This window comes from Muntiacus reevesi, chromosome 1, assembly GCF_963930625.1.
Source record: "Muntiacus reevesi chromosome 1, mMunRee1.1, whole genome shotgun sequence".
Classification (NCBI taxonomy): domain Eukaryota; kingdom Metazoa; phylum Chordata; class Mammalia; order Artiodactyla; family Cervidae; genus Muntiacus; species Muntiacus reevesi.
Window position 1 is genome coordinate 227,528,458 of NC_089249.1, and position 22,906 is coordinate 227,551,363.

Below are 22,906 nucleotides of genomic sequence, written 5' to 3' on the forward strand. Positions count from 1 at the left end.
TCCTGAAATTCTTTATGCCTACATCACTATTTTCTTAGTCCTGTTTTGAGTCTTCTCTCACATTCATTAAACAAGTCCACTTCCAAATTCTCTTCCACGGTAATTTTTCTCACTGCCCATCCTTTATTCCTGAATAAATGTGATAGCCTCCTGATCAGCTTCTCTATTTTTAATCCAACCTGCTCTGAACAATTACAGTCTCCCTATTTAATGCTTTACAATAGATACCTCAAAGATAAATGTCTCAGTCTGTCAAAGTCCTCCATAAATCAAGCCTAATTTTGTCCCTTTATCCTATTTCCTGTAATTCACTATTCCTTAATACAATCCTTAATTAGTCTTCTTACTGTTCCCACCTCAGATGCCTCTACCTTCATTTAGCTTGCTTAAGCTTATGAATCACATTCTCTACCAACCCAAAATCTGTGTCCTTTAATGGACCTCCTCCTCCACAAACTTCTCCAACTTTTAGGACTCCACTACTTAGATTATATACATGTTTGTATATCGCTTTGGGAATATACTGTAATTAAAGTTTTCTAACTCCTGGATTGACTGAACTTTCTATCACTCACAAAGATGTATATCTTCTATGTCCTTAGCATTCTAACCAGCTTTTATTTAAGCCAAAGAAAGATCTATGATTTCCAATCATAAAGTTCCACATCTTCCTCAAGAATGCTCAAAATACTAGATAATACCCTATTAATCTCCAACTCTTTTTAATAAAAAGTTTACAAATACTTCATTTCACTAATCTAATTTTTACTTAGCAACAAAAGTTGGAATAAACTCAGGTGATAAATTTGATAACTGAGTTAAATCTTCAAATAGTAATGTTACGAATTCTAAAATATACAAGAACCCTACACATAGAAATATATAAAAAGGAAATAACAATATACTATTCAAGAAATACCACCTACAGGACTTCCCTGGAGGCACAGTGGATAAAAATGCACCTGCCAGTGCAGGGGACATAGGTTTGATCCCTGAGTCCAGTAAGATCCCACATGCCATGGAGCAATTGAGTTTGTGCGCCACAACTACTGAGCCTGCGCTCTGGAACCCTCAAGCCACAACTACTGAAGCCCGCACGCCTAGAACAAGGAGAAGCCACCAAAATGAGAAGCCCCCACTCTCTGCAATTAGAGAAAACCCACACAAAGCAACAATGACCCAGTGCAGCCGAAACTAAATAAAAGAAATACCACCTGCAAAGATAGTCATAAATAGAACAAACGCTGAGGATAAAAATGGTATCTGTATTCATGCTTTACTCTTTAAACAATGCCATGAACAGAACACTGAAGACCTTAAGTTTTCCCAATCATTCAAGAAAAGCTGTATAAGACAGTCCTGACTGCATAATGCAATACTCTTAAATATTATAAACTCAATCTTGGTTACTTACATTCTCTGACCTGTAGTAGAACAGTTCATATTATAAGACCACTTTCCCGCTCTAACAATCTCATTCCACAAATTATTAAAGTTACCATGCAGAACAAATTGCAAGTTTCACACACACACTCACATACTCTAAGAACACACCAAAGGCTAGAGTTTTCTTATCTTTCAGTTTATTGTGTACATACACATTTCACAGGTTGTTGTTTTTAAAGTCTGTACACTTCACAAGACAGTACAAACTAGCTACAATCAATCTGCTAGCAAAACATCAGGACATTAACACAGCCCATGATTTTTGCCCTAAAACAGGCAATTGTGCTACTCCAACTCTCTGAGAGAGACTTTCCCAGCTTATATCATGTGGCCCAGGCACCTCCTCTTCTGTAACTTCAACTTCTGAAACTGGGCCACAAGCCCAAGCGTTATCTTTACTTCTGTTTCAGGTTCAGCTCAGTGCAGATACTCTGAGGCTTCACTTTTTCATCTTCATATCTGCTTCAATGGCACAGCGGCGCCCCCTGGTTCCCCCATCCTAGATGACAGGCAGATAAAGAAAGGGAGCGTGAATGACCTCTATGACGTAAGGGAGAAGATGCAACAAGAATGCTGGGGGTTTGGTTTTAGGGGGAAAGAGGGGGGAGAATCAACAGAAAAATTCAGGGAATGAGGGGCATTTAATGGTCCTCCCACAGAGTGGGCTAAAAAGCACCTTCGAGTAGTGTGTGAGAAGAAATAACAGGACAGAGTAACCTGCTCCTGCCCTGGGGTCCCACAGAATGACTGAGTCATCCCACCCAGGCCCCAAACAATGTGCAAAGGAACAAGAAGAGTAAAAGATGGGTGTCAGAGCCAGAAAGGGCAGTGGATAGAGAGATTCTTGGCTAACATACCTGTCCAGCTGTTGATCCCTATAAGAAAGGCCTTTCCTGCAGACTGACCCTGGCACTAGTTCCCTAGCACCTCCTGAGTTGTTTTCCATGAGATCAGGACAATCAGAAAGCTTCTTTCCATCTGCTGCTCTCTCCCTGCAGCCCAGCTCCTTCCTCTTGTGCAATACTTTGCTGTCTTCAATAGATAAAAGATTCTATTAACCAGCCTTGCAACAACCAGTCAATTGCTTCGGGATACACAGTCACTGTTGCAGGCCAGTAAGAAAGAATGGAGACTACAGTGTTCTGTCTGTTGTACAGGCTGAGACCTGCAGATAAGATGAGCTAGTGAACACTTTAGCTGGGCCAGGCCACTTTTACATTTCTAATATGCAAGGACTTCTTAGAGCTCATGAACACAAGTTGCCTCTGAGACAACATTAAGTATAAAAATAACACCCTTGCATTTGTATAACACTTTAATTTTTTTTCCAAGCCAGTTTCACACCTATTATTTCATTTTATCCTCACAACATCCCTGTGAGGTAGGCTGGACAGGTACCTCATTATATTATCTCCATCACACAGATAAGGAAAACAAGGCTCAAGGAGAAAATCCAGTGAGTTTTAAAATCATATGGTTTTCTAAGCTGATATCCCTTCATTATATCATGAATTAGTGCCTCATAATGAACACAGTCAAAAGGTTGTTCAAATCAGAGAGGAAAAGAAAGAAGTCTTTAGGTTAGCTTTATTAAGCTTATCTCTAATTCCACCAGCCACTACTAAAGGTAGAGGTCATTGTTACTGAGATCTTTACCTTAAATTTTTCTGGATGTTTATGTATCAGGCATCACTCTTGCAACTTATTATTAGAGGAAAAGGAAAACAAAAAACAAAAAACCCATGCACAGAGTATCTTTTTAAATGCCAGTTAGCAGCTGCTGCTCTGAGCAATCTTCTATTTGTAAAAAAAAAGAACTGTCAAAAGGTGAAGTCAAGAAATGAGGAGCAGGTGCATCCTAGATCCTTACCAAGAATACCTCATTTCAGTTTAGTGAAGTCTTGAAACAGTTCCTACCCAACCCACACACACACACATGCAGAAAGACAGGAATGCAGAAGAGGTAGTTTCTTATTTGATGACTTGAATAAACAGAAGTTTGAGACAATGCCACAGTCTGCACGTTGGATTTCCCTCTGCCACCCACCCCCAGCAAGAGCTGAGAATCTTTGTGGCAACACCACCCCTTGCAGCCATTCAATACTTACAAAGAGAGAGAGAAGGAAGGCAGGAGAGCCCATGGGGACACTGTCCTGTTAGAGGACAAACAAACACTGATCAGATTCCACAGAAACTCTCAGCTGCAAGCACCCCAAACCTTAGGACAGAGACACAAGCACCACGCACACAAAGACAAAATTTTAAAACTCAAGAATAAGAGGAAAGAGATCCAAAAGCAATCTGGTCATTATGCCTCTGGATTAGGAACTGATGGTCCCCAAATGCTACAAGCTAAGTCATTTCTCCCAACTTGTGAACACTCTTCCAGAGGAGATAATAATTCATTCACTCAGCTCACAATTTCTCCCATATGACTGAGTTTTTCAGTCACAGCAGGTTTCTTCAATGTCTGATGGGAGCAAACAACTACCATTTTCAGATCTTGATGTCTGTATACCACTGGAATGTAGAAGCCTGGCAGTACCAAGTAGTAACATAAGGTTCCTTGGATGCTTCAGACTTCTATCACTGGAACACTGGCACACATGCTCTTCCTTGGTCTCCTCACCTTCTCTGAAGCATCCTGTTTGCGGGTAGAATCTCTGCCTCGAAGACTTTTAGCACTGATCCCAGACTCAGAGGTTTGCATAATCAACTGTGTGGCCAGGAATTGCTGTAGGGAGAAGAAACAGAGTTGGCCCTAGAGACCTGATCCATCAAGAAAGAACGAAGACACCTGAGCTCTTTGTAAATAGGACTATGGTACCCTTCTGCAAACACCATGCAAATACATCTACTAATTAGAATTTAGCACATTAGGTTTTAATTCTTCTTGGGTATGATAAACAATCAGAAAATGCCAAATGGCTCTAAGTTTTTGTTGTTGCTAGAATACAGCATCAAAATCTCTATGCTGTAACTGTATAAAACACAGAACTATACTCAGTTATCTTACAATAACCTATAATGGAAAAGAATTTGAAAAAGAACATATATATTAGGTTGGTGCAAACGTAATTGTGGTTTCAGACCATGAATTTTAAACCATTATAACCAGGCTCAAACATATCTTTATTGATCAAAATAGGAACCATTACAATCAACACATTTTTGCCAATGAGAAATAAAGTTTATTTCTGTAGTGTAAAAACTCGTGCTTTGGGATTCAACAAACTCTTGGAGAGCATTTTCTGCCTCCTACTGGATGTGGAAGCATCTTCCCTACAAAAAGTTGTTGAGATGCTTGAAGAAGTGGTAGTCAGTTGGCGAGAGGTCAGGAGAACATGGCAGATGAGGCAAAACTTCATAACCCAATTCATTCAACTTTTGAAGTGGTGGTTGTGTGATTTGCAGTTGGGCATTGTCATGGATAAGAACTGGGCCCTTTCTATTGACCAATGCCGGTTGCAGGAGTTACAATTTTTGGTGCATCTCATCGATGTGCTGAGCATACTTCTCAGATATAATGGTTTCACAGGGATTCAGAAAGCTGTAGTGGATTAGACTGGTAGCAGACCACCAAACAGTGACCATGACCGGTTTTTGGTGCAAGTTCAGCTTTGAGAGGTGCTTTGGAGCTTCTTCTTAGTCCAGCCACTGAGCTGGTTGTCGCCTGCTGTTGGATAAAATCCATTTTTCGTTGCATGCCACAATCCGATCAAGAAATGGCCTGTTGTTGTGTGGAGTAAGAGAAGACAACACTTCAAAATGACTTTTTTGACTTGCAGTCAGCTCAGGAGGCGCCCACTTATCAAGCTTTTTCATGTTTCCAATTTGCTTCAAATTCTGAACAACCATAGAATGGTCGACGTTGAGTTCTTTGGCAACTTCTCATATAGTTGTAAGAGAATCAGCTTCAATGATGGCTCTCAATTGATCACTGTCAACTTTCAATGGCCAGCCACTAAGCTCATCTTCAAGGCTCTCATCTCCTTTGCAAAACTTCTTGAACCACCACTGCACTGTATGTTTGTTAGCAATTCTTGGGGCAAACGTGTTGTTGAGGTTGTGTATTGTCTCTGCGCCTTATGACCTATTTTGAACTCGAGTAAGAAAATTGCTTGAATTTGCTTTTTGTCTAACATCATTTCCATAGTCTAAAATAAATATAAAACACACGGCAAGTAGTGTCATTAGCAAAAAACAAAAAGAAACGTGCATTAAAATGATGTATAACATAATCACATTTATTTAACAAATTTAAGAATGTATTCCAATATCAAATGGCAAAGTTCAATAATGCAAAACTGCAATTACTTTTGCACCAAACTAATATATATATATATATATAAACTGAATAAATCTGCTGTCCACTTGAGACTAACACAACACTGTAAATTAACTATACTTCAATTAAAAAAAAATCCTTAAAAACAAATCTATATGCTCTAAGAAAGAAAATGAGAGAGAATAAAACTAGATGAACTGAAGCAACTTAAGTAATCACTAGGCACTAATCACTATCTCTCTGTAGAGACAGACAACATCCCTCTAAGTTCAATACCCAAAGGGTGCCTGGTAATGCAACTACATGATAGAAGTAGGTTCCCTGCAATGAAAAGGGCTGTCTACCATGTACAAACTTTATGTCACTTAAAAATATACATTCACCATTTTATAAAAATTTTATTGATATATGCCCAAGAAAGGTAGAATATTTCCTCACAACTCGTTTAGCAAACCAACATGAGAAAACCAACATAAATGCAGCGAGAAGAAAATTATACTGTGTTCCTGATGGCTATTCCAAGTACAAATCCCAGCACCCCTTCCTAATATCAACACAAATCCTTCTCTTGAATAATTTAAAACACTCAGGATACTCAAAGTACCTGGATCTGCTCCAAAACATCTCGCTGCATTTCTACTGCCATATGATAGACATCGTGGTCTGAGCTATTATACATCACAGCATTCTGGAACATCAGCATAATATCACGCTGAAATTCAGCTGTGCTGCGGATCAGTCCATTTTCAATGTTTTTCTTAATAGTTGACAAATCCATAGGCCTAAAAAGCAGAGCAGGGGAAAAATGGGAGCAGAGAGGGAAAGAGGACTCAACAGGATCTTTGAATATATTATTACCACATACACTTCCTAATATATACTTTCAGTCCCAGCTGCCAAGACTCAAATATAAAGCCCTAAAATAAGTACTTAACCCCCAAACAAGTACTTAACATAAAAACAAAAAGTCAGTCCAATAAGTATTGAGAAAGGTAATAAAGGGGGTTAATTCTTTTTAGACTCAATGATCTACTCAATGAAATAATTAGTTTAGTATTACGTCATCCTTACATCAAATAAAATTTGCTTTAAATTTTCTGTCTATAGAAAAGTCCCCTAAGACTGGAAAGCTTACAATTCAGGCCAAGTTAGCAGGCTGAATGGGTCATGGCTTACCTCTGTACAATGCTGTGGTAGCCAGGTGCTATGTCATCTGTAACAGGCTGCAGGAAGACATTGGCATACCTGTCCAAAAAGAATTTGGTGCCAATTACTGACTTTTCCTCCAAGAAGCACAAGTAATGGAACTTGATCTAAAGGGCTGAAGGTTTTAAGAGCCAATGCTACCAGTCATATATAAGCCTATTTAGACTTTTCTAGTTACCAACAATGAGGACAAGCAGGAGAAAATGTTCCTATTAACCAGTAAAGCCCACTCACCTATGATTAGCTGCAGCTCTCCATACAAGCATGATGGCTTTCTTCCAGATTTTCTGTGCCTGAATAGCTTCCTGATCCTCACTACAGACAGAGCTGAAATAAAATAGGAGAGTCCCACTTGGTATAAGTCCAAAAAAAAGTTCTAACTATTTATCAAATGTTTGTTCAGGCCAAGAAAGTGAAAATGAAAAAGTAAGACTAAAAAGATCCTCTCCTACTTCTCACCTTCACTGCCTTGACCTCAAAGAAAAAATCACTAATACTCACAACTGTGAAGAAGCAGGGCTGCTGGGGATGGAGTCTGCCAGTGTGTGGGACTGCAGTGTAGCATTGTGAATGCTAAAGCCATCGTCACTCTCACTCACAGGGGGTTCGTTATCCATTTCTGACAAATAGCCTTCTCCTTGATCTTCTTCCTTAGGTTCCTCTAGGCTTGCCGCTTCACTGACTCCATCTTCCTCCTCATCCTCACCTGGGGCATCCTTAGACATAGTGTGTTCCAGTCAACAAATTGAAAGGAGAACAAAACTATCTAGCAAAGCACATTAAACATGATCTGTCTTTTGGGTTAGATCAGTTCTAGAAAATGGCCTCACACTATTTCCTGACTGAGCCCTCTATCACTTATACTACCATCTACTTACAGATACTGATTGATCAAGTAATTTAGAACCTGGACAAAGAATAAGACCCAGGATCTTTTTAAAAGGAAGAAAAAAAAAGCTACTTACTTAAGACTAAGCTAAGAGGCGTTCCTTCTTTCCCCTTGCTCTTGAGAGGAACTCTGACCCTGGGTACAAATTATCAAAAATAGTTTTTATTTTGTGTCTCATCTGATGGAGCAAGCTCACATCGCATTAAAGTCTGTTTGTTACTACTGCTTTAGTAACTCTAAAAAGAAAACTTTGGATGACTTTCTCTGCATAGTAATAATTAATACTCTGCATAGTAATAATTAATAATCTGATTTCCTATATGCTCTCCCTGGCTCTGGTATCACTTCTCACTCCAAATCTTCTGAATGTATCAAAGCTTCTCTGTGCATTATATGCAAAGAAGGGTCTGTGTGATAGCCATAAGCTCTTTCAGATAGGAAGCACATATTGTCACAGTATTCCTACTATGCCTAACTGTCCACTGCAGCTTTTCCCCATGCAACTCCTTTACCAGTCTCATCTCAGAGAATAAAGATGTGAATTTACTGAAATTCATTAAAAAGGTAGTGCTATAGGGAAATCTAGTCACACAGCAAGAGGAATAAAGAAAAGTCTGAAATACCTTTATCTGGCTTCCAAAAATAGTCCCTGATTCTTCTTTCAATGAGTCTGCAGAGGAGAGAAAGACTACCTGAAGATTTTTCCACCTTAGCCCTCCCCTTCCTATGGACAATAATCCCCTGCAGCTCTCCTTTCCATGCTGACCTACTCTATCTCCTCTACTTGCCCACAACCCACAATCCCTCAGAAGCCAAAGCAAATGATTTAAAGTTAGTTACAGAGTACATATTTCCTGGCTTTATTATTTATTTACCTGACATTTCAAACTTGTGCTGAGTCTCTGCCTCTAAAGGATCTTCAATGGGATTTGAGACAACATGTGATGGAGACAACATGCTTTCAGGGGATGCCTGAAGACCAAAAAAGAACAAGTACCTTAAGTCCTGGTAAATCGCTACAGCTTCTACTTTCTTCTTCAATGATAGTGAAACTATACAAGAAATTCTAAGTCTTATCCATGAAATATGATTCTAATGGTCACCTTAAAAGGAACAGTGTTAAGTAAATATATATAGCACTGATCATACCTATGGGCTTTGGACACCAACATGTCAAAACTCAGGAATACCACAGGAAAACCAAACGCCCAAACTGTCACTTCTTACATAAGGTATAACCCTCTACCCTCTCCCAACCCCCTGCCAAGCCCCTGGTCTTAAATACCTCTGTCTTCACTGCTGTAAGTGGAATCTCATCACCTTTCCTACTGGAAACATCTGCTTCAATAATTTCTCCCGTTGCTATACTTCTGGGTTCCTCGTCTAAGTCCTGACTCCTGAGTTCTGGTGGCTCCATATTTGTGGTTGGAACAACTCCAGATACGATTTCAGCCCCTGAAATGCCTTGTTCTGGTTCTGCAGGTTCCATTTTGATCTCAACACTGGGCTCCCTGATGTCCACCAGTTCATGGATTCCTTTGCTTTCTGTGTCTTCAAAGTCCAGCCTCTCTTGCTTGACTGTCATCTCTGGTGCAGGGAGAGGTACTGGTTTATCCCGTTCCTGCTGGATAGAGTGCTCCCAGGGGCCAGGCAGTGACTGGGGATCATCATTCTCTTCACAGAATGACAGTGCTGCTTCCACGGCTGCCACATCCAGCACTTCGGGATGATCATCTACCTGTCCCATAATACATACACTGTTGAAGTCACAAAAAGAAGCCCAAGTCCCTCAATTCATTAGCACCCAATGAGATGGCCTGAATCTGAGCTTCTCTCTCCATCTCCTCCAGGTAGAAGAAGCAACCAATGTACAGGTACCTGTCTGGTGCAAACCAGTAGGTTGGGCAGATGACTAGTATGTCAGCATCAAAGGGCTTTGGGACTACAGAGATGGAGATGGGAAGCAGGAGAGCTGTTTATGTAATTCTTACTGCAAGGAGAAGCTGAGAGAGAAGTCTATGTAGGACCCATGAGACATTCCTTGGGGTTTTGCTGAATAGTTACCTTGTCCTCAATGATGGCAATGATGTCCCCAACAGTCTCAAAATCCAGCTCTTCACCTGTGTAAGACACAGCAATATCCATCTTCTCAGCCAGATCTAAATCTTCCTTCCCGTCAATGCTGGGAGCCTTTGATCCTCCAGGGGCCTCTGCTACCCCTGATCGGAAACACTCTTCTTTGATAGAATTGATGATCATGGAGATTTCACTGCTATCCATGGAAACAGTCACAGTATGTGGATCCCCCACAGCCTCCATGGGAACACAGGTGTCAGGCTGACTCACTGAATAACAGGAAAGGAAAACCATCTCAGAAGCTTGTTACCAACTGTGCAACTGGAGATCACAGCAAAGTTTAGACAGATGTCAACTACCTATACACTTAAGCTCAGTAGAAGTTATCTTACATCTGCCTATGTTTTCTTCTCCTCAGTTTTATCTAGAAAGGTGAGAACACATTCTCAAGCCCACTTGTATGTGTACACTTAGTCCTTTTCACCAATGAATAAATGCCCACCCGCTTCTTCTCATATCCTTGTTTTTGTAAGGATAAAGATAGTACATATCTACAGAGAACAGAAGCTAATGCTCTTGGTCACCTTTCTCTAAATGAAGCTCAGAATGAAATTTTGGATCTAGTTGCTGCTCAGGGCGTGGGTCAAGGACGCACCTGGAGCTACACTCTCAGGAGTGGAGACAGCCGGAGCAGAGGATGGTGCTGGCAGCGCAGGCATCATGACAATGGTAGCCTGGGATACAGATTCTACAGGGGGTGCCACAAGTTTAACTGGAGGTTCACTGGCAACAGTAGTGAAGGAAGCAAGAGGTGTGGTGAACTGTGTAGGACCAGCTTCTAAAAGCCGGGAAAGAGTGGGAGTACCTAACAGACAAAGAGGCACACAAACGAGGTAAGAAGAAAGCACATGAACAAAAAGCAAATAATAGCCACTTTAAGACTCAACCAAGAAAATTTTTAGTCTCAAAGGATGAAAGCAACTCCTCTGTTAAATAAGCTCATTATCTATATCCTTACTTTTCCAAATCTTACTTAAGATCTTCTGCCAAGTTTGGAATTACTCAAAGCACTAGAATACACAACTCGTATGAAAAATGAGAAGCAATTTAAAAACAAACAAAAACAGTATGAGTAAATATGTCACTTCCACTGAAATTAAGCATGCTATAAACCACTCAAATGTAACATCACTCAAACATCAAAATCTAATGTTTGGCATTTTATAAAACTCTTTTTTTGCTTTACATTTTCTGCCTCATTTAATTATTACTACATCCTTGAGAAGTATGTATATTGCAACTTATAAAAGAGAAAATTGAGACTCAAGAGTTAAAAGTTATCTATCCAAAGTCACAAACTCAGGGCATAGCAGGCCTGAAGCTCGTTAAGTTTAGCATTTTAGTTCCAAATCTTGTTTCCCTATACTATAGTCTCAGGTATCACCCTTCTGTGATTTTGCACCTTGACCATTAAGTTCACTACTCTTAATACAACCTATACCATGTTCATCTAAGATATTCCGTATTTTGAAGACGAAATGGATTTAAAATTTTGAGCTCCAAGTGGCTTAAGAGGTAATGCAGCTCCAAGGTTGGGCTTTAAATCTAGGATTCACAGTTGCTTAATAACAAAGGCTAGAAACCAAGGGCAATCAATGCCATGTTCAACATTGCTAAAACAAAGTAGATAACGGAAAAGTAGTGACTTACCTGAGGCAGCAGGGGAGGCTGCAACAGTGCTGGGTGTTTGCTGCATCTCCCCACCATGTATCATGGGAAGGACCCCGCCTACCTCCAGGAGGACACCTGTACTGTTCAGGTGGCCAGAAGCCACAGCCATTTCACTCTCATTGACCTACCAGGGAAGAACAGAGGTGAAGGCTACACTCAAGTTTTCCTTTACTACCACTTCCCAAAAAAAGCTCCAGCAGTTGGCCAAACTTCATGAAACTAAAAGTTAATATCCAAAGAAAATAATTGCAGACCCAGGGAAAACTCTGATTTTCAAATCTTATGGATAAGAGTTCTCTGGAGAAGAGAACCAAAATAATTATGGTTTCAGATACCTCAGGACCCAAGGATACTATCAACTACTTGTTTTGTTTTTAAATTAACATTTAACTAGGAGATCTCTTCCTCTTTTGAACTTTTTTTCCATGTATATTTTAGGTTATATTTTAGGTCCCGGGCACTCCCTTCCAAGTTACTAAATCACCACAGCTCTCAAACACCCACAGAAGTCTCCATACCAGTCTGGGGCTAGTAGGCAGGAGGCTGCCCTTCTTCAAGAGCTCTGACAGCAGAGGGGAAGGGGGTGGAGTTGCTTTCTGTCCAAGCATCTTTTTCTGGGGTGAATCATCTGTTACTGGGGTCATGGGGGCTTCTAAGGGTGCAGAGCCTGGAGGAAGGGTGTCAGGAATTCCAGGAAACGAGGTGACTGGGGTACTCGGCAAAGTCCCAGGGGTTACCTAAGAGACAACAGAGAACCTTTATCTGACTTCTCAAACTCAGGAAGGTTCCCTACTAATCTGGATGGGTTAGTGTATCTAACTATTACTTTATTAGTCCTGAGTGGAACTGCCTAGAAACCCTCAACCCCTCTTGCTCTTAATCACACCTTTCTCCACCCCAAATTTTTCTCTTCCACCCACTCAAACCCAAAGTGACTCAATGTTTCCACCCAACTTTCCTTTTTATAAACTCCTTACCCACTACCAATATTATATTTACAAATAAGTCACCCTATATTTCAGCAAGAATTTCATAACACCAGTACACTTACAAGTAATTCCTTAACTTAGTCTTTTACCTATTTCTAAAAATGTTTCAAAAGGCTCAATGTTTTTAGGTCCATTCTTATCCTAAAGCACAGAACATGATGAGTCTTCAGCATTCAGACCAAGAGGGGAACTTGTCTCTAAGCCAAAAGTGGTTTTCCTCATTACTCAGCTCTCAGCTGGCTTATTGCCCCTTGCTGATCAATTCCTGTGGATGGAAATATACTCACCCCAGAGGTGGCCTCTTCCATAGTGGTTGCAGTCAAGTCCGCAAGCGGATAATCACCTCCAGGGGAGGCAGAATCTATAGGAGAGCGGACCATCACAGTAGGTAACCTCCGAGGGGGTGTTTTTACTGCTTGACGGGCTAGAACATAAAAAAGAATGATTTCTGTCTCAAGATTAAAAAAATAAAACTAGACTCTACTCTGCTATTATACAACAAAAGACAGAGATATATTACTAAAGCAGTGTTAAGAATATGGATTAGAAAGCTTTCTTAGAAAGTTTTTAGCCTAATTTTTCCTATGAGCAAATTCGTATACCCCAAAGGTTCCTACAGCAGGAAAGTAGTTTAAACATCCCTCAGTATCCTCTACAACAACTTGAGATTCTGCTTTAAACAAGGAAAGACCTTATTGGTTCAGAGCATGTATTTCTAGAGTTATAAATGCTTAAGTTCCTCCCTTTATCCAGTGACTGAGCTATTCTCAATCTTCTTACAGAATCTGACTTCTAAAACCTTGTTTATGTTCAGTAGGTTATTATCAGGATTTTGTACTTAAAAGAACACAAGGTCTAGTGAGATCTGAATAGAGCTCACTTTCTAAGAGCTTCTTCCTGGACAGAAAGGGACACTTTTATTCTGATGAAAGAGAAGATGACAGAGGAAAGTGTGCAAGTAAATTGGAATTAGTGGATTCTGTGTTAACAAATATTTTTTGACTGCCATCAACATGAAGTAATGTACAGTCAACTGCTAATCATTAGGTTCACCTTACCCTGATATGCTGCATCTGTAGCCTTCCTCTTTACTTCAGCCTCCTCTTCCTCCAATTTCTTTTTCCTAAAGAGAAAATTAAGGGTTAGGTCCTAGCTGACTCTAGCTCCTCCACAGTTCATAGTGTCCTCACAAGGAAATTTTTTTTACCAGGCTAGCTCTTTTTAGAGGAAAAGCTTAAAAAAAAAAACAAAAAAACCCAAAAAAACCTACAAACTTTATCAGCAAAATACTACCTAACTACCAGTTCTTTACCCCGGAAAACTAGAGCCACTTTTAAGTTAGAACTAAGTTATGTTCTCACAGTGAAATGTTCTATCACATTACCTTCTAAGACTCACCACCCCCTCCCAGGTTCCAGGCCACTCTGCAGCTGTCCCTTTCCAAAAATCTCTCAAGTCTAAAGGGGTGGCAGATGTAGGAAATAAGCCAGATTACTTAAGGAGTAAAAAGGGCAAAAAGAGAAGAAGGAGTATAGATGGAAAAATAATATAACCCACATCGCAATGTCATTGCAAAGTTCATCCAGCCTGCTATCCATGTGCCCAGCTTGAATTAGCTCTGCATCTCTTTTCAGTCGTCTGTAGGATGAGAGGGGGGTAGACTAGGTTTTTTAATCTATTTAAAAATTTCTGACTAGAGTAAGTTAGCCCCATTTGTCTCTCCCAACCATTTTGCATTATCTCTGATAAGTACCTATATTTTTCCTGGGTTTCTTTTATCACTTTCTTTAGCTCCTCAACTCGTTCAGCAGTCAGTTTCCGAACAATGACATCTTCAACAGTTTCTACCACTTCTCCCTTTTCACCCCGTTTCCGTCTATGGAAAATTAAAAAAAACAAACACACACAGACTTGAATAAGAAGAACATTATTTCTAGTCTCACCTGCTTTCTTTGAGGCTGCTCCACCACCTGACCAAAGATTACTACTATTATATTTTTACAATTTTACCATACCATAATATAAATAACTTCTTTTTTTTTTAAAAAAAAAAAAAAAGCAGACTTCTACAGTAAATATTCTTCACTAAAGAGATTTGGTTCAAATGCCTGGCTCTGTACTCACTTTGGAGTCTCAGTGGTCTCTAGAAGCTCTGAGTACTGGGAAGCACAATGCTGTGAAAAAAAGTGAAAACATGATGACCAAGCCTAAAAATGGACGACTTTTAAAAATTTCAACATATTACACTAAGGTTTAGACAGGAGAGCTATGTTTAAGGTATGAGTAGCTTCCAAGAGGACAAATTACTTTGCAATCAAATCAGTTCAAAATAATCAATACCATACTACAAATATGTATTTGTATAATACATAATATAAATTCTGGCATGGAATTTGTGTATTTGGGGGAGAGATAAGCTAACAGCCAATATTTATATCTAATATCTACTGAGTAGTTACCATATACATGGCACTGTGCTAAATGTTTTCTAGGTATTATCTCAACAAAATCTTTTAAACAAGCTTGAATCAACTTTTATCTCTATTCCACAAATCAGAAAACTAAGGATCATGGTTCAAAGTTTTAAGTAAAATCATATTAAACCCAGATCTATCTAATGTACAAGACTGGGCTTTTCATTTTTTTCACTCTTATACTACACTGAAAAGGACAGTTTGTAATAGTGTGAGCATACATGGATGGATTGGCAAATACTGAGTAAAAGGAAAAGTACTCTCAACTACTCTTCATGGTTCAAAAGCCTTGTGATTTAAAAGGGCAGGACCTGGTCATGGTGGTCAAAAAGATCATCACAAAAAGTTTAGAAATAATAAATGCTGGAGAGGGTATGGAGAAAAGAGAACCCTTTAACACTATTGTTGGAAATGTAAATATAGAAAACAGTACAGAAGTTACACAAAATATAAAAAATAGAACTATCATGTGATCCAGTAATTCCACTCGGGGGCATATATCTGGACGAAACTATAATTTGAAAATATATATGCACCTCTAATGTTCATAGTAGCACTATTTACAACAGTCAAGACGTGAAGACAACCTAAATGTCCATCGACAGATGCATGAATAAAGAAAATGACATGTGTGTGTGTGTGTGTGTGTGTGTATATGCACATAATGGAATATTACTCAGTCATAAAAAAGAATGAAATAATGCCATCTGCAGCAACAAGGACAGAATCAGAGATCATACTAAGCAAAATAAGTCAGAAAGAGAAAGACAAATATGATATCATTTATATGTAGACTCTAAACTACAATACAAATGAACATATGTATGAAACAGAAATAGATTTCCAGATACAGAGAACAGACTTGTGGTTATCAGGGGGAGGGTGTGGAGGGGAGAAATTAACACATTGTAAATCAAGCTATACTTCAATAAAATTAAAAAAAGAAACAAACATAAGAACAAATAAATAGCAAGATGTTGCTGTCATTTAGTTACCAGGTTGTGTCAAACTCTTTTGCGACCTGATGAACTGTAGCCCGTCCAGGCTCCTCTGTCCATGGGATTTCCCAGGCAAGAATACTGGAGAGGGTTGCCATTTCCTTCTCCAGGGGTCTTCCCGACCGGGGGTCCAACCCATATCTCCTACATTGGCAGGAGGATTCTTTACCGCAGAGCAACCAGGGAAGCCCAAATGAGCAAGATACTTAAAGACAAGAAAATGGGGGTGGTGGAAGGGTTGGGGGAGAGAGGGCAGGACATGGAAGGGAACCCACTTTACTTCTCAAAAAGTGCTCTAAAAGAACATGTACTTGGGAACTTACTTTTTGAGAGAACCAGTCTGGAGGGCGGCCAGGTTCTGCAAAGGGCTTGATTGCTCTGCTAACTGATACCCTACAAAATGAGAAAAGCATCACACACTAAATTGAAAAAAAAAAAAAGAGAGAGAGAAGGTATACATCCACAGTTCGAGGTTTAGAGAGTACAAAATCTGGGGGAAAATACTGCTACTGGGAAACATTCTGGAATACATGACTATGGCAAAGGACACAGCTACTGAAAAGTCATTTTGGAGGGAAAGCATCACTGATAAACAGTTTCCCTACATGATGTATTTCCTGAGTGAAGTGAAGGTATTAGGACCTACACTAATTTATCATTTCTGTTCATTTGGGAAATTTCTTCTTTGGTTCTTTTAGAAAATATCTGTCTTTTGAGAAGCAATATTCCAGACTCCCAAAATGTTATCTTTTGATCTACTAATACAGTTCTTAAGAACGTAATATAAGAAAATAATTTCACAAAAGCAGCACCAGGAAGAAGGCATGGACATCCTCCCCCCAATAACCACAAGCGTGCTGATCAGATTGATGAAGTTAGGTTTTTCCTAAGTCCTGTAACAGCACATTTAACTTATAGAACTTCCCCTCAAGAAAATATTAAACCCATAAAAATAACTATGAAATATATGTGGTGATACAGAACATATTTATAACAATATTTACTGAAAAAAAAGACACAATTTTCTGCTATGATGCACTTATACGATCTTTTAAAAAGCTAAGAGATATAAAGAAAAAGGAAAAGGCTAAAATGAAAACAGACTGAAATGGCTTGAAGCAAGAATGTGAAGGGGCTTCAACAGTGTCTATTTCTTTAAAAAGATCTGAAAGAAACATGACAAAACATTAAGATTTGTTAAATCCAAGTACCAGATACATGGGCACTCTATATTATTCTGCCTACTTCTCTATGAGGTTGAGGTATCTCACAACTTTAAAAAGAAAACTTTTAAATTCTGTGTTGGGATGATGGTTTCACAGAGTTCTTTTATAAAAAAATTCACTTTAACATTGTCATGTAGACAGCTATCAGCAAAAATTGAAGTTTGATTCATAACAAACTTTCTTTAAATCAAGAAAAGCCTCCAAATCAAGATTTAAATATTTTTTTTAAATGTACACAAAGTACTAGGGGAAAAAAAAGGAAAAGTATTTTATAACTTTGGACTAGGGAAGAACTTTCTAATTCAGTCACAAAATCCAGGAGCTATAAGAGAAAATTTTTAATAAATAAACTATATTTTAAGACCCTTAATGTAAAAATACTACATCAAATAAAGCCAAATAGCACACCAGTTTTTAAAAAATGTACCCCAAGCTGTAAATAAATGACTAATCTCCCTAATATATAAGGAGCCACCTCCACCCTCCCCATCCCACCAGTAAATTAAAGAGAAAGACTAACAGTCAAATAGAAAAACTGGAAGACAGTCTACAGAAAAGGAAATACAGGTGCCTTTTTAACAGAAGATATTTAACTTCACTCATCATAGGACAGCTGCAAGTGAAAGATACGAGAACTATTTCAAAGTTTTGATCTTATACTGTCAATGATCAAAAATACATAACAACACATTCTATGAGCCAAGGCATAGAAAAACAGGTATGACATATCACCAATGGGAGTATAAATTGAAACAAATCTCTGAGTAGTGCAACTGAAATGCTTAACAAATTTTTTTTAACTTACATGTTCTTTGAATCAATAGTTCTACTTTCAGTTTGTCTAAGATACAAATCCACACATAACAATACAATGCTATATTTCTATTAGCATATGTCCATCAACAGAGTTCTCGTTAAATTATGGTATATCCATAAAACAGTATCATGCAGCTGTTTAAAAAAGAGTAGAAGGGAAAAAAAGGCAGCAGTGCCAAAGTAAAGTAAAATCTGCATAGTGTATAACAAATTGTGTTTATTTTGAGAAAGATCTTTATTTGCTTTACATAGCAGTAAAAATTACATACTATACATTGCATGGGTGCATGAGTGCTCAGTTGTGTCCAACTCCTTGAGACCCCATGGACTGTAGCTCATTAGGCTCCTCCATCCATGTAATTTTCCAGGCAAGAATACTGGAGAGGGTAGCCATTTCCTACTCCAGGGTCACTTGTGTTTAAAGAGGGGAGAAAAGGTGGTCCAACAGTTAAGAATCTGTCTACAAATTCAAAGGACACAGGTTCAATTCCCACTCTGCAAAGATTCCACATGTCATGGGGCAAAGAAGGCCCTGCTTTCAGAGCCCAGACTGCAACAAGAGAAGTCACCACAACGCATACTGCAAGGAAGAGTAGGCTCAGCTCGCAGCAACTAGAGAAAACCCGGGCACAGCAACTAAGACTCAGCGCAGCCAAAAATAAACAGAGTATTTTTTTAAAAAGGAGAGGGAAAAAGAAAATATTTATTTGTTCAAGTATAAAATTTAATGGCAGAGAAACACACAAGGAACTGCTAATCCTGGGAGATAAGATACAGACATGTACCATTTTGAATTTTGAACTTTATGTCTTAAGAACCTCCTCAAAACAAAAATACAATTTAAAATTTCAAACTTTTACTTAAGTGTTCTTAAACTTTTTAAAGAAAAATGGAATAAAATATACATATTGGATTCTGTTTCAATCCAGTTTACTTGATATTTTGTATAAAAATGAGTTCAGTTTATATTTGAGTTATATTTAAGTTCAATTTGAGATTCGTCAAATTACCATGCTTTGTTTTGTCGGGGTTTATCAGCTCAAGAATAGCTGCTACCTAGAGTATTCCTCTTTGAAAAGTTATTTGAAAAATACACAGAATTGTAGAAGTGTTACATGTGATCAATAACGGTGCTTTCGTAAACTCATTTGAATGGTTAAAGTAGTAGAGATAAACCCTACAAATGCAAATGTTTATTAAGCAATTTGAACACTTAAGAAAATTAAAAGGTATCTTTAGATACTGAGAGGAAAAAAGGGGAGGAGGGCGTAGAACAAATGTTAAAAATGAGAGTATGTCCTGGTAGACAAAAAGATTGGAAAACACACACAGTCCTACTTCCTGGTACTTAAAAGAAATATTCAGTGCCAAGACAATTCTACAGGGAAAGAATGATCTTTTCAACAAATACTGAATTCTGGGATAGCTGCATACCTACACGCAAAAGGGTATCCTGCCTTACAATCTACACAAAAATCGGCTCAAAATGGATCAAAGACCTAAATGTGGAGAGTTAAAAGCTCTTTGAATAAAATATAGATGTAAACAGTTTCTTAGCTATGACACCAAAAGCACAAGCAACAGAAGAAAAAAATAAACGTATCAAAACTAAAAACGTCTGTGCTGTAGACAATATTGAGAGATATCAACCAAAGAAAGACAATACACAAAACAGGTGAAATGTTTACAAACAATTTGTCTAACAAGGGATTTGTGACCAGAATATATAAAGAATTCTTAAAACTCAATATAAAAATAACCCAAGAGATCTGAGCAGACATTTTTACCAAAAAAGACACACAAATGACTAAAAAGAACATGAAAAGATGCTCACCAACAATGGTCATCAGAGAAAGACAAATTAAAACCACAATACGATACCATTTCACACTCCCCAGTATAGCTATAATCAAAAAGACTAAATGTTTGCCAACAATGCAGAAAAACTGGGTCGCTATTTATTGCTGGTAGGAATGTAAAACGGTGAGGCTACTTTTTAGCTTGAAAACAGTTACTCAAAAAGGTAAATATAAGAATTATAATATCATCCATTGAGAGTCCCTTGGACTGCAAGAAGATCCAACCAGTCCATCCTAAAGGAAATCAGTCCTGAATATTCATTGGAAGGACTGATGTTGAAACTGAAACTCCAATATTTTGGCCACCTGATGGAAAAGACCTAATGCTGGGAAAGATTGAAGGCAGGAGGAGAAGGGGACGACAGAGGATGAGATGGTTGGATGGCATCACCAAGTCAATGGACATGAGTTTGAGTAAACTCCGGGAATTGGTAATGGGCAGGCAAGCCTGGCGTGCTGCAGTCCATGGGATCGCAAAGTCGGACATGACTGAGCGACTGAACTGAACTATGATCCAGCAATTCCACTATTTCAAGAGAAATGAAAACATGTCTGCACAAAATCTTGTACACAAATGTTCACAGCGGCATTAATTATAATATTCAGAAAAGTAAAAACAACCCAAATGTTCATCAACAAATGAACAAAATGTGGTAAACCCATACAAGGAACTACAATTTCATCAAAACAAAGAATAAAGTACCGAAAGATACGCCAGCATGAACCTTGAAAGCATTATGCTAAGTGAAAGCCAGCCCCAGAGTACCACAAAGTATATGATTCCATCTATATGACATGATCAGAATAAGCTACAGAGAGACAGAAAGTAGATGAGTGGTGAGGGAGGCAGAAATGTTAGATAGGTAAAGAGATTTGTAGAGTGATTGCTTAAGGGGTAAGATGTTTCTTTCAAGTGTATTTAAAATGTAAAATTAGACTCTAGTGTTGGTCCTATTACACATATACATTAAATTCTGTGAATTTAATAAATTAAATTATATTAATAAGTTTTAATAATTTTAATAAATTAAATTATGTGAATATACTGGGGATTCTGTGAATATAATTTTAAGATATGTGAACTGCATCTCAAGAAGGCTGTTAAACAAATACTGCTTAAAGGTTAACTACTGGAATCCACCGGTATTTACATGAAGAAAAAAAAAAAAAAACCAACGGTTTCTAATACCCAAGGACGCAGACATCCTAGATACCTTACCAATTTTGATCTCCACTCCTCATGACAGAAGACGCTAAACACAGCTTCTCTCGGATGGACCATGGCTCTGTAGGGCCAGTACTCAACAGCTTATGTTCTGAAAGCAAAGAAGATTTAGAGACAACCACTGAGACACTAACTCTAAACCCCAAAGGGAGGATTAAAAGTCTAATACAATAATGTCCTAACCTGTAAGGACAAAGTGAGCCACTATCACCAAATCTTGATTTTCACCTCTCTAGTAAACACCACCACTAGGATGGTGCCTATTCATTGCATGAGAACTGCACTTGATTATCTAGGAAAACATTTTTCTTTAAATGCCCTGGCTACTCTACCATTAAAAAAAAAATAGTCAAGTTAATTTAGGGCAGTTCTTCCAAAAAACCCAGTTTTAAGAATGCTTTATTCCAGGAACTTCCCAGGTGGTCCAGTGGTTAAGTCTGTCTTTTCACTAGAAGGGACGTGGGTTCCATGATCCTGCCTACCACCAACCTCCCCGCCCCGCCCTGGCCCAAAAAAAAAAGAATGCTTTATTCCAATGTGGACCCCAGGCCTTATTTCCCAGGATTCCAAGCGGCCAACCTCCCCCCCACTGCCCCGCCTCCTTCTTAGCATAAACTTGTTTACTTCTCTAAGTTACACCCATTCCCCTCAAGCTGTGAGGCCTTAGAGATCTTCTCAGTCCCTGAAACGGGGGAAAATGGCTGAGCTACACGAAATGCGTTTTTTCCCTAGTGGCAGAAAAAGCTCACGATTAACATGCGCCACTTCTCTGTGAGTACAGGCCTCACAAATGTTCGTCAGAAAATGACTCTTTGGGACCCCGGCCATTCCATATGGCTCACAGTATCTCTGTCCGCACGCCGGATCCTCTAAGGCACCTTTTTCCCCCTCTCACCCCACAGAGCTGACAAACATACAAGAATTCTCTTGGGCTGCTTCTCTAAAAGCTCCGCCGCCTTGCACACCACAACTAGACAGGAGCACTCCTCGCGGCAACTAGAGAATAGTCCACGGGAAGCGACGAAGACCCAGGGCAGCCAATAAATAAAGTAAAAATTTACAAACAAAAAAAGTCCGCGGCCTTACTAAAAATATAAGACTTCACGCTTCTGGGGCCTCAACCCCCAACCACTGGCCTTAACAGCGCCGCTCGAGCCCAAGTCTCTGACGGCTGTGAGTTCTCAGGTAAATCATTGCTTCTACTCCCTGAGAGAGTGACAGATCTTTTGCCTGGCCTTGGTTCTGCAAACACCTTCCACGCAAGAGCAAGGCGAATACTTACTGCCCGTTCCCGTCGCCATCTTGGCCCCTACGTCTCCAACCCCCAAAGGAAGAGTTCTGGCCGAATTGAAGCCCAAGGAACTCTGGGAAATAGAGTTCCAGCGTTTATTCGCGATGCGTCCTGGGAAATGTAGTCCCCTCTCCCTACCCTAGGATGAACTAGCGCCCAAATCAGGTATTCTTGTGAGTTCCTGGAAAGGAATGTGCGAAAGAACAGAGAATGGTGGCTGAAGCCTTACGATTTCCTTCAGGCTTCTTAGAAAATAAATGCCTAGGATTCAAGAAAAACTGATAAACCGAAGTTCCAATTGATCCAGCTCCAAAATCCGACAGTTGGTAACCCGTCCCACATTTGAGCAGAGAGGTCAAGCCGAAGAAAACCGTTTCCGGGTTTCGCCTGCC

At 39.1% G+C, this 22,906-nt stretch overlaps 1 protein-coding gene across 5 annotated transcripts; it reads right to left on the reverse strand.

Moving 5' to 3' along the window:
• Positions 1–1,566: 1,566 nt before the first annotated feature.
• BRD8 (bromodomain containing 8) lies at positions 1,567–22,859 on the reverse strand. 5 transcript variants are annotated; one of them, XM_065918610.1, is made up of 22 exons: positions 22,506–22,859; positions 21,218–21,314; positions 16,421–16,490; positions 14,750–14,799; positions 14,379–14,501; positions 14,183–14,263; positions 13,684–13,748; positions 12,913–13,049; positions 12,155–12,373; positions 11,616–11,760; positions 10,561–10,770; positions 9,894–10,174; positions 9,115–9,567; positions 8,705–8,801; positions 8,453–8,499; positions 7,442–7,656; positions 7,175–7,267; positions 6,911–6,979; positions 6,339–6,516; positions 4,076–4,180; positions 3,555–3,599; positions 1,567–1,945 (listed from the first exon to the last, which is right to left on the reverse strand). In XM_065918610.1, the coding sequence occupies exons 1-22, from the start codon at positions 22,522–22,524 to the stop codon at positions 1,886–1,888; spliced, it is 2,859 nt and encodes a 952-aa protein (XP_065774682.1). In that variant the 5' UTR covers positions 22,525–22,859; the 3' UTR covers positions 1,567–1,885. The 5 variants fall into 5 exon arrangements, with proteins under 5 accessions (XP_065774682.1, XP_065774685.1, XP_065774684.1 ...); XM_065918613.1 differs by lacking the exon at positions 12,155–12,373; XM_065918612.1 differs by lacking the exon at positions 10,561–10,770.
• Between the last annotated feature and the right edge of the window lie 47 nt (positions 22,860–22,906).

What these genes read in the sequence shown, in the direction of transcription:
- BRD8 (XM_065918610.1), bottom strand. An exon ending in CTTTGCAATGACATTGCGAT is followed by an intron (nt 13,749 to 14,182) that starts GTGGGTTATATT and finishes TTTTCTCTTTAG; the next exon opens with GAAAAAGAAATTGGAGGAAG. An exon ending in TTGCCATCATTGAGGACAAG is followed by an intron (nt 9,568 to 9,893) that starts GTAACTATTCAG and finishes ATTATGGGACAG; the next exon opens with GTAGATGATCATCCCGAAGT.